The sequence below is a fragment of the Lactuca sativa genome, chromosome 4 (assembly GCF_002870075.4).
Source record: "Lactuca sativa cultivar Salinas chromosome 4, Lsat_Salinas_v11, whole genome shotgun sequence".
In the NCBI taxonomy this organism is placed as follows: Eukaryota; Viridiplantae; Streptophyta; class Magnoliopsida; order Asterales; family Asteraceae; genus Lactuca; species Lactuca sativa.
In genome coordinates, this window is record NC_056626.2 from 14,081,693 (window position 1) to 14,093,808 (window position 12,116).

A 12,116-nucleotide genomic window follows, 5' to 3' on the forward strand; every position below is an offset into this window, starting at 1 on the left:
TCTTTGGGCCCTTTGAACTGAAAACCTATTATTAAGCATCATTGGGCCAAAAACTCTTATTGGATCAAGTCAAAAACCGAACACCACCATTTTGGGCCACCCTTTGGGCCGAAAATTTCATGGATCGGTTAGGGTTGGTTATGACACAAAAAAAGAGAGAAAAGAAAAGGGAAAAAAAGAAAGGAAAATGGCCATGACACCTCATTTTTAACTAGCATGTTCCAAGCTTTTACCTCCCATATATCCATGCTAGCCCGCACCTCAAACATCACCAAAGTCAACTTCTCCCCTCTCTTTCTCTATTCTCGGCCACACCCTCACACACACAAAGCACTCTCATTTCCTCACTTAGCCTCAAGAATCCTCCTTCATTTTCTCTCAAACACTCAAGAAGTCTCTCTTCTTCCTTCCTCTCAAAGATTTCATGGGTGTGTGTGCATGTGTTAGCTTCAAGAAGTCTTCTTCAGAGGGTCTTAAAATTGGTAAGTTCTAGGTTAAACCCCATTGTTTTGTTTCATGTTATTCTAATATCTTTCCTCTTACACTCTTATTTTCATGAATATGAACTATTAGAACACCCACATTTCAAGAATCTCACCAAGAACTCAAGGTGAGCTTCATACCCCACTATTTTTTATGTTTTTCATACTATTTGGGGGGGTGGGGGAAGGAATACAAGTCAAATCTCGTTTAACTAATGGATAATTGCGTGTACCGGTGTGTAATGTGTTCAATCTTTGGGTATTTGCATGAACATGGAGTTTATCTTATACAAATTCATAAAAATCATGAGAAATGTGTTTTTTAACATATATATTGCATAAAAAATCATAGATAAGGGTTATACCCTCAAAAATAGCAAAAATGAGTGTAAGTTTCAAACACAAATAAGTTAAACTTAAACCTCAACTTTCAACAGAAACGTTATGGTCCATTTACGGGATGTTTTGACCACCTTGAACTTAATATTTTTCAAAACTATTTAAGATGCAAATATTTTAGGATTATACCTTTCTAAGGACTACTATCATGCGTTCATATGATTTTCTACAATTTTTGGCGATTTTTACAAAGCTGCCTATCATTTCAAGAATGATTTCAGACCAGTCTGTGAAGATGAACATTTTAACACTGGTTTGAGGCCATTAAAAATAATAATAAAAATTATTAACAAATTAGATTCATTTTCCAAACTCTCAGAGTTTGCAGATCTGAATTTCGACTTACGATGATTTTTCTATAATTTTTGCTAAAAATAGGGACAGAAAAGTCAAAAACAAGAAATTGTCTTTATCATGCTAAAAGCTGTTATACTTGTGTTAGATGCAAGTTTATATGATTTATATATACTTTTAAAACATCTAGACATGTTAACTTATATGTATTTATATATACGGTTATATAAATTGTCTTGAAAAACAAGCATAATAAACTATAATTAGTATAGTTGAAGGTCACAAACCACACTTACAAAGGTACACATAGTTATTTAAAGGCATACTTATCCTATTTTGCAAGTAAAACGGAGTCATAGTTCACGTAAATCTGTTAACGCTCTTGTGAGACTCTCCTTCGCCGTACCTACCTAGCGTACATCATAAGTCCTATAGTTATAACCAGAGTCTCCTGAAGGGAGAGCGAGGTAATTGTGTATAGATTTATACCGGGTTGACACCCCCACACCTGAGTTGTTCGCTATAGCTAGACGGGCCAGTTTAGGGTGACAAATATCTTTAGAAGTCGACGCCTAAAGAACATCAAGACAGGCACTTTAGTCATATTAATATGGTTGTAACGACTCATATAGAGAAGGACCATATTAATTTGGATTTACGAAGAATATACACTCTACTAGTTTTATAAAACACAAAGTTATGTTCGTTTACTTTGTAAGCAAGCTAATCTCACCACTCTGGTCTTAGGGTTTTAAGACCACAACTCTTTTATATACAGAAAATATAGGATTTTCTGGAATACACTCTTTATAATACAAACAAAGGAAAATAAAGAACATGCATGCAACTATACACAATTTTGGAACGAGACTCAGAAACTACTTTTTATAGAAAATATTGGTTTTTATGGAGTTTTATAACTTATTATAAACAAAGATATTACAAAGTTTTTCCTACAAATATGCTGATGAACTCACTAACATTCTATGTTGTCGCTTTTCAAAACGACTTGTATTCTCAGGGACTCAGCAAGTGAACAGGTACTCGAGCCTTGGATCTGGATATCCTACTACTTTTCTTTTTAGACACCATAATTTATGTTATTTTTGGGTAATCGATGAACAAGTACAATTTGTAAACAATATATGTTGGTATCTTTAATGTATGATGTTTGGTTACTATGTTTCATCCATATTCACTTGCTATGATCATTTTGTGTTCTTTGCTTCGTCGTCTTCAGGATGCATTCTATTAGTGGTATATGTTGATGAGATTGTGAGTACAAGGAGTGATGGAACTAGAATTAAGAAGCTGAAAGATTTCCTTGCATCTCGGTTTCAAACAAAAGACCTAGGTCCTTTAAAATATTTTTTGGGAATTGAAGTCTCTCGTACTCGAAAAGGGATCTGTTTGTCTCAGCGGAAATATTGCTTGGATATTTTGAAGGAATTTGGGATGATTGAAACAAAACCTTACGAGTCTCCAGTGGTTCTAAATATGAAATTGAAAGTAGATGAAGGAGATCCGCTTGAGAAACCAGAGAAATAGAGAAGAATTGTAGCAAAATTAAACTACCTGACGATTACACGTCCAAACATTCCTTTTCTGGTGAGTGTCATAAGTCAATTTATGTCATCTCCACGAACCATTGGGATTAATTTATTAATAATATAAATTAACAAAACAATTATTTCACATTTGATCTTATATTAATTTATTAATCACATAATAAATCAACAAGTCAACTATGTATCTCCAATTAATATATTAATCACATAATATATTAACAAATCATTTCCGTATAACTTCCACTTAGTTTATTAATCATATAATAATATAATAAATTATACTTCTCTCTCCTAAAATCATTTGTAGCCAGTTTTGGTCATGAGGGCAACCCGAAATGGAATTCGCTTTTAATTACAAGAATATATCAAGTTAGTTGTTAGTCACTGGCTTAGACACCTTAATCCAATACACTCATCATCAGTTTTGGAGATTACACATTTACTATATTACTCTGATTTTCAAACTAGTGTATCATGGAACAAATGGGGTTTTCTTAACATGGGTTTTATGGAACTGGTGGTTTTACCTAAATTAAACATGAAAATTTTGTTTGTGAAAATGGGATGCTGCATTAGCTCTATTCTTAGGCATAAAAGGCCAAAGCCTTGGCATCATAAGCTAGTATAATCGATCCCTCCACTTTGTTATTGAATATATTTCGTTCGTATTCAGATGGTCCATAAGAACGCCCTTAAAATCGCCTCCAAATTTTTTTCTGTATTGTTGCCCCTAGTGTAGTTAAAATTCACCCCCAACACGTCTTCTAATGAGTCATTAATGGCAGGTAAGTCTTTCCACTAAGTGAGCATTTTCCCTTTTAATTCCTCTGTTATGGAGCAATCCTTGAAAATATGTACTTCCGTCTCCTTAAAAGCATTGCACAACATAAATGAGATGTGTGAAATATTCACTACCTCCGTCCTGGATTCGATCTAGTGGAATGTCTCCTAAGTCCTGATCTACAAATGAAGACGTTTATGTTCTTTGGAACCAACTTAGACTAGATAGTAAGAAGTGTGTGCAATCCAAGAAGTTATTGTCAATTTACTTCCTTAGGGAAGATACAATAAACTCTCCTCCTTCAGTGATACTCCAACACAAATTTCATGGGAATGACTTCCCCCCTGTATCACCGGTTCTGTAAAAGAATTCATTTAAGTAGATGTTAAGATGTTCTAGATCGATGTTAACATTATTGATTATGCCCCACATGGTCATCCTATAAGACACTAAAGCTGACAATCCGAACCTCCCACGATCACCATAAATGCACCTAATAACGCTTTTCCAAATTGTGTTAGTATGAACCCTAAACCTCCACCACCATTTCAAGATAAGAATAAGATTGAAAGCTTTTCAGTTCCCAATTTGCAACCTACCAAGTTCTTTGGATTTCATCATTTTGTTCTAAGCTATCCAAGTGATTTTCTTTGTGAACTATAGAATTTCCCAAAAAGAACACGTTTCTGATACTTTCAAGCATTGTTATGATTTTTCTAGGACACTATAGATCGATAAAATGTACATTCCAAGGCTTCCAAGCACAAACTTAACAAGCGTTAAACGCTATCCAGTTGAAAGAGTTCTAGCTTTCCACATCAATAGTTTTTGTTGAATTTATCGATAAGAAGAAGCCACATGGAAGCTCCACCCGACCTTCCTCCTACCAGTATATCATACCAATATAAGAGAATGGAAGCTCACTTTTAAGGCACTTCAACCACTTAGCCGTGGACGAGACTTCCCTAGAAGGAACTCCAATAGCCATTAAATTGCTCGTGTGTAGATTGACCATGAGATCAGATGCTAAATGGAAGCATGTGAGTATTCTCATAAGATTTTTAGTGTTGTCCCTTAACCATTTACCCATAAAGATCGTGTCATATGCATATTGGAAAAGAGAAATACTATGCCCAAAATTAGGCATTGTAATCCCCTTAAATATCGCTTTGTTAGTAGCCTCATCTAAAGCTACTTTGAGACTCTCGGTTGCAATAATAAAAGAAAAAGGGAGAGGAATCTCCTTGTCTCACTCCTTTTTCCAAGAAGAACTCCTTGGTTGGGGAACCATTAACGAGCACTATTAACGAGCACTGAGACCTTAGAGGATGAAAGGATGGCCCTTACCTAACTTAAATACATATCGTCGAACCCTGGTTGCTTCACGGTATTTTGCAAGTAACTCCAAATAATCGAGTTAAAAGCTAGGTCAAAGTTTACCTTGAACATGAGAACTTTTTTTCTTCCGTTTGTTGGCCCAACAGATAAGTTTATTAACTACCAAAGGACCATCCAAAATGTTTCTACCACTAACGTAAAATGATTGCTCACAACTCACCACAGAGCCAATAACTTTCAGTAGCTCATGAACGAAGGTGACATGTTTAGTTTTTAGGCATGAGCATGGAGCTGTGGAGGATGAAGATGCAAAGACTTTAGGGCATCCATAAACTCACTAAAGCAAAGAGAGAAATTTAGAAAATGAGATAAAGATTGTGTACTACTTCCTCTCTCAAACATTTCTGACTATTTCCTTTTTATGTTTTCCAACACATGAAGAACTACGACATCATACTATGATACTCGCCTTTCGTTTCCTGCCTCTCTGTCTTCAACCACTTTGGTGACGGTAACACGACCCAGAGAATTAACGCTTCGAGATTTTTTATGCTATGGGCCGCTGTCATGCTCAGGCCGGCCACCGCAAAACTTCCCCACCTAAAATCAGTTATCTCATGAAATGATTAGTTGGGTACACATTACAAATTCATCCTCAACTCTGAATCTATTATCAAAAAAATAAAGATCTGTAAAAACATCACCCATGTCGCTGTAATTTTGTTTTCGGTACAGCGGGGGAAGCTTTCCTTATATATGGTTGGGCTCAATCTGAAAAACAAAACTGAACGGGCCTTCACTGATCGAAACATATCGGAGGATGACATCACTTAACGTAGCCACTATCACTGGTGAGGATCGAATTTAAGAGCCATGGCGCGTTCGACAACAATGCAGCCGGTCTGTCGACAAAGATGATCGAAACAGAAACTGATAGGAGGATTGCATCTACTATGTTGAATGTTTAAAACCAATAAACTCAGAATTATACCTTATAACATGAAAGTTTCATTTTTTTAATCCTTTAAGACTAACGATAGATTCAGTTATGATTTTCGAATAAAAAATAAGCTGCTTTATTTATTTTCAATATGAAAACACATGTAGTGTTTTTTTAATTTGAATTATTTGTTTAGTCTTTTTAATTCAATTTAAAAAGTAATTTTTTCCCAAAAAGATATACGTTTTTGTTATGTAAACGTTGTCAAAATGATTATTCAAGATAAATATGTGTTTTAGAGAAAGTTTTAATTAGATATAGTGACATCAAGGTTCGTTTTTCTTCAAATTGTGTTTCTCGCGTGAAACGTTGTTTTTAGGATTTTCTTGTTGATCTTTATTAAATAAAAAAGATAATGTTTGTGTGAATACTTGTGCACATGAAATTATTTATGCAGATACAAGTATGATACGAAAAGTAGAAACTAAGGGACACAAGAACGAATATTAAAAAACCAAACAAAACTAAAGAGAATATATGAACACACAATCTTTTGAATATATAATAGAATCATATCCCACTTCTTTGTAAATGACAAATTTCATTGAGCAATGGAGAAACTATTTAGATACAAAGGGGCAAACATCATGGAACTCGATATGACAAGCGTCAACAAGAGAAAGGAAACCGAGTGTGAATCCGCGTCGGTTGTAAACACAAAAACATTTTCTATGTTGTTTGAGTTCATCACAACATTTTTCGGTTGGTGGTGTACCAGGGTCATCTAGTGGTAAAAAACAATCTTGAATATCAAGCATGTTGCAAACCCTGGATTGTGGATATACTTTTCCCGCTAGCAGTGTGAGAATTATCATCAAAATAACAAGAAAGCCAAAAGGCTTCATAGGTATTCAATATAGAACAATGATATTGATATTAGGGACTAAAAACAAAAAATGTATATGAGTTTTAGAAGATCTATGTTGGGTATTTATGGATGTTACAAAATTAATTTAAAGATTAAAAAAATATACTAAAATACAACATTAATTTTGATATAAATTACTCTCCTCGTTATGTATAAAGTAATTAACATGGAGAACCAATAAACGGTTCAAATTATAAAAGAAAACAAATTAAAGATAGATTTACATGTCTACCAGAAGCAATTAGGAAAGTTATTTAAATCAATGTAATCAATCAATAATCAGTTACTATTGAAGAATTACCATTGTTTCTTCATATATCCTACAACTTTCATTATTTGAAGTTTTTATTTGATATGGCGCCAAAGAAAAGTAAATCTTTTATCTATCGTCTCTAATACAAAGTTCGTCATTCATGTGTTTTCCCTGTAATTTTTGTTGAATCTCTTTCTTTGCTCTTGTGACCGAGTATATTTCGATTAATTCTTTATGGCTTGTAATTATATGTTTTTGATGAAATATAAATGTGCCGTTTTGACGATCCATGATTGTTGTGGCTTTATTACTGTTTCCTACCAAAATCGGCTACCCATTCATGCAAATGTTCCCTAGATACATATAAGGTTTTCACTTTTCAGCAATTAGTATGTACATTTGATGGAATCTGATGAAGCCCCTTGCTAATTTCAGATGCATGACATTCTGTTTGCAGTGTCTTAATCAAACATGTTGGGTGCTTATACATGTTATTGGCACCAAGTTTAGAACCTTTGGTGATTTCCTCTGATGAACCTTTCATTTTTTTTTGTAAAATAACCCACCCATATACTTTCTAGGGGTTTCTTTGTTTTCTTCCTTGAGACATTTTCTGATATGTGGACGAAGGCATAAAATTACAATAAAGAACAAACTTTTGTAAGCCATTAAGCTGTTCTTGAAAGACATTCATGTTCAAGTATCATTCTATTCATGCATAGTGGAGGCACTATGAATTAATGGTCAGGATGAGAAGTCTCTTTTCTTTGATCAAAATCCTGTTATTTTTTTTTATTATTTTTTTGCACCAGTTAACAATTTAAATAATATATCATAGGTATTTTAATAAATAGGGTTAGTTAACAATTTAAATCACTGTGTTTGTATCACTGAACAATTTCAACTTGATAGAATATAGAAATGTACAATGTCAAATTCTCAAGTTGATGGAATATGGCTTCTTAATTTCATTTGTTAATCCAACAATATAATATGAATGGCTTGTTGGCGCACAATCCAAACCAATGAAGTTGGAAAAATTAGATTTCGCAAGAATCATTAAAACTCCACCATCGACAATTGATACATGGGGTTTAACTAAGTGAAACAAGCATTTTTCACACAAATGAGACAATAAGATTGGTGTACACTCATAAAGAGGTGCAAAATGAATCATAACCTTGAAACAAAATTTAAAGGATTTTTTTAGTTTGCTCAAATATGGTAAGTTATTCACTCGACTAAGATATATCAAAATTAATCTAATTCATAATTGCGTCAATCAAACTAACAAATTATTCATTTGTCAAAAAAAACTCAGATGCAAATATTTTGTTTTTTTTATTAAAGAAATTAGTTTAAAACCCTCGGAACTCATGGGTGCTGATTTCTAATTGAATTTAAAAATTAATTATATAATAAAATAATATTTCATTAATTTAGAAAACCTATGAATTGCAATATTGCATTTTTCAATAACTTTATGATTTATAAGTATTTAATTACACAGTAAATGATAAGTATTTAATTAGAATTGGAGATTTTTAAAACCTTAATTTTTGGTGTATGGTTCTCGTTGAACATTCACAAATGATGCATTATCAATGTGTGTAATGAAATTAACATAAAAAATACAATACATAATTATATATAAATAAAGTAATATGACGGATTAAGTGTGATTTGCTAAAAATGACTAAAAGGTGCTACAAAAAAGTAGGCTATATATTTCGAAAAACTTCCTTATAAACAACTTTGGAAGTTTTATTTGTGAGTCCGCCATTTTTATCTAAAATTAATAATTTTAATCCCTTTCTGCTTGGAACTCTAGATAAGGCAACATACAATTGTCCATGTGAAAAAATTGGATCTTTGAGAAACAAACCAGCCTTTGATAATGACTGTCCTTTACTTTTATTAATAGTCATTGTAAAACATACGACCAAAGGAAACTATCTTCTTGTGAATTCGAACGGATTTTTTTTTTCTAATGGAGTTAAAAACATTCTTGGAATAAAAGTCCGGTTTCCAATATTAGTTCCAGTTATTCTATGTGCCTCAATAACACGTTTTCCCAATGATATCAACTGTAGTCTTGTGCCATTACATAATCTGTTTTTCTGATCAATATTTCTTAGTAACATTACCGGAACACCAATTTTTAAAACTAACTTATGATTTAGTAGACCGGATACTTTGAGACCATTTAATACATCAGGGGAGTATAAAGTTGCATCAAACTGATCATGGACAAATTTGGATTCACATATGCTGTCTGAACATAAATATTCAACCTCGTCTCCTAGAAACTTCTTAAGCAAACGGTCGTTTATTTCCTAAACAACTTCATTTTTTGGAGCAAGTATCGCTCTTTCTTGGAAATAATTTGTATTGCTATAGTTCTTGAAAATTGAAGGATATAAAAACTTAATTAAGGAACCTATAGGATCATGTGAATCATTAATGACCATATCATCCAGAATATCGATAATCGTTTCACCGTCGTTCGGACCACCAAGTTTGCCTTCTCCTATATCCAATAGCCAATTTGCATAATCTCTTATTTTTTCTATATCCGATTGATCCTTCCAACAGTTAGCCTCATGTTGTTTTGTTAATCTATGGACTTTGCCATGTTGCCATAAATATGAAGAACTCAAAGAAGCATTTACAATGTTCTGTCTACTGTCAACCGGAACAACAGGTAGAATTTGTCTGAAATCTCCTCCAAAGACAATACCTTTCCCTCCAAATGGAATATTTGAGATGCTTGAATTTCCGCACCTTAATTCATCTTTCAAAGTTCGATCTAAAGATTCAAATGCATGCTTATGGACCATAGGTGCTTAATCCCAAATTATTAAAGAGGTTTTTCTTATTAAGCTAGCCAACTCACCATCTGGATTTATTTTACAAAAAGAATCCTATGAAAGTTCAAATGGAAGTATAAATCGAGAGTGTGCTGTTTTACCACCGGGCAATAATAAGGAAGCAATATCGCTTGAAGCAACATTTAAAACAATATTACCATCAGATCTAATTGCTGCAGATATTGTCTTCCATAAAAAAGTTTTATCCGTTCCACCATAACCATAAACGAAGAAGACATCTCCTTTATTTTCTTTAACAACACTCATGATTTTAAGGAAAATGTTACGTTGCTCATTTGTTAATGCAAGAAACATACGATCAAAGTTAATCTTTATAACAGGAATGTCGTAATCTAGCTCCTTGGTGATAAGTTGATTGTTTGAAGAAGAAACAGATTCAACATCTGGGTATGGCATCTTTGTGAAGTTTTTGAGAGTGGAGTTGTTTCGAAGTAAAATTTGTTCTATTTCGAACAAAGTTAAGTTCTTAAGTTCATCTACACCGAGTGATAATTCTGCACCAAAATATATAATTATTTAGAAAATATGTGGTCAATATTTAATAATTTTGTTACTAATTATTTAATGGGTGTTGAATAATAAAAAGAAAATATTTTAAATAAAAAATAAGAAAAAAATGTAACATCTGCAGACTTAAATCTTTGTCTTTGGTTATGTAGAATTCTATCTGCCAAATATTCCCTTGTATTTTCCTAAACGACCTCTGGTTTAGACATACTATTACACATTAACAATGTAGCAAATAAGAAGCGTAGATAGAAACCAGATCAGAATGACTTGCTTCTTTAATTGCATCAACGTATTCCTTGTCATCATATAATAGCCCGAGTGCATAACAAACATCTCTAAAAGAAGAATGTGTTTCACCATTTACCGTGCGAATATCATCAAATGACGTCGGACCTTTTACTTTATTTAAAAGAATCCTTAAGAAATATGCTTCCCCTAGATTAGGTGAAACCGAATGAATTCTACCAATGGCTTTTCCTACTTTCCTTCGCTTCCAAAACCGACCATTTAATATCCAAACAAACTTTATAGGAAATTCAACATATGTAAGTATTCGTGCTTCACTATCGATTACATTACATTCCATCCAAGATGTGAACTTTGAAGCAACAACAGAAGGTTTGTCCAGAACATTGTCAATATCATCGTCTTTACCATATACAATCTGTTGTTGATTTGGAAGATGAAAAGGTAGTCTGACCACAGAAGGATATCTGCACTGAACATCATATTTAAAAATTCGACATGATGCTTCACATGCTGATAAATATCTACAATCGTAATATTCAGCTATTTCATCGACAACATCATTATTTTCACATTCATTGTTGGTTGGTACAACAGCAACTGTCGCTCTATCAGGACCCTTATTTGTGTATTTAAGCAAATACTTTATTGAAGATCCCTGATTACACCATTCAACATTAATATGTGCCTGATATCTTTTCAATAGATATTTGTTGTATGGAACAACATTTCTGTTATCCAACTTAACACCCAATATTTCTACAAAATGACTATTGTTTCTTCGCATATATAATGGAAAACCATTTTGATCAAAAGACGAATGATTACATAATTGTTTTGGAAAGCTTTTAGAGCACTTTTTATCCACCATGCATGGACAATTCATATTTTCACCTCCACATGGACCATGAATCATAAACTCATTCACAAGTGAATACAATTCAGGATCTTCAATTCTGTCTAGTATCTCGGCGGAAATTATCGGATCGATAAATTCAACAGTTGGTAGATTGTTGTCAGAATGCATAAATAGACATATATGACTATGCAGCAAACCTCTCGTTTATATTGTTTCGGCTAGAACTCACTCGATCTCAAAATCGAACTTCGGGCTTCATACTGTTAAGCTGAAACTTAGAAAAATCATAACTTCCTCATACGAAGTCAGATTTGGACGTTCTTTTTATGCACACTCTCGATTTAACGTAGTCTACGACTTTCGTTTAGATCGCTAAGCCCAAATATATCTCTATCGTATATTCACAATTTACATCGCGATGTGTCGTGCCGGTTCTGTCGCGAAACTTCGACAGGTCATAACTTCTTCGTTATAACTCGGATTTCGACATTCTTTATACATCTAGAATCCTTGTCACGACCACTACAACTTCAGTAAGATTATTCATTACAAATAATCTTCTATAAAAAAAATCATTTTTGACGCTTATCATCTCTAAATTGACTAGCCCTGATCTACGGGCGTTAT

General features: G+C 33.2%; 2 protein-coding genes across 2 annotated transcripts; both read right to left on the reverse strand.

Annotated features, from left to right (window-relative positions):
• Positions 1 to 9,319: 9,319 nt before the first annotated feature.
• On the reverse strand, positions 9,320 to 9,823 carry LOC128133374 (uncharacterized). Its single transcript, XM_052770768.1, has one exon. The coding sequence runs from the start codon at positions 9,821 to 9,823 to the stop codon at positions 9,320 to 9,322; it is 504 nt and encodes a 167-aa protein (XP_052626728.1).
• An 84-nt stretch (positions 9,824 to 9,907) lies between these two features.
• Positions 9,908 to 11,657, reverse strand: LOC128133375 (uncharacterized). The gene is made up of 2 exons (XM_052770769.1): positions 10,652 to 11,657; positions 9,908 to 10,368 (listed from the first exon to the last, which is right to left on the reverse strand). The coding sequence occupies exons 1-2, from the start codon at positions 11,655 to 11,657 to the stop codon at positions 9,908 to 9,910; spliced, it is 1,467 nt and encodes a 488-aa protein (XP_052626729.1).
• Between the last annotated feature and the right edge of the window lie 459 nt (positions 11,658 to 12,116).

What these genes read in the sequence shown, in the direction of transcription:
- LOC128133374 (XM_052770768.1), bottom strand. Translation starts at nt 9,823, where the DNA reads ATGGTCCATAAGCATGCATTTGAATCTTTAGATCGAACTTTGAAAGAT.
- LOC128133375 (XM_052770769.1), bottom strand. Translation starts at nt 11,657, where the DNA reads ATGCATTCTGACAACAATCTACCAACTGTTGAATTTATCGATCCGATA. An exon ending in TGATGCAATTAAAGAAGCAA is followed by an intron (nt 10,369 to 10,651) that starts GTCATTCTGATC and finishes ATTTTGGTGCAG; the next exon opens with AATTATCACTCGGTGTAGAT.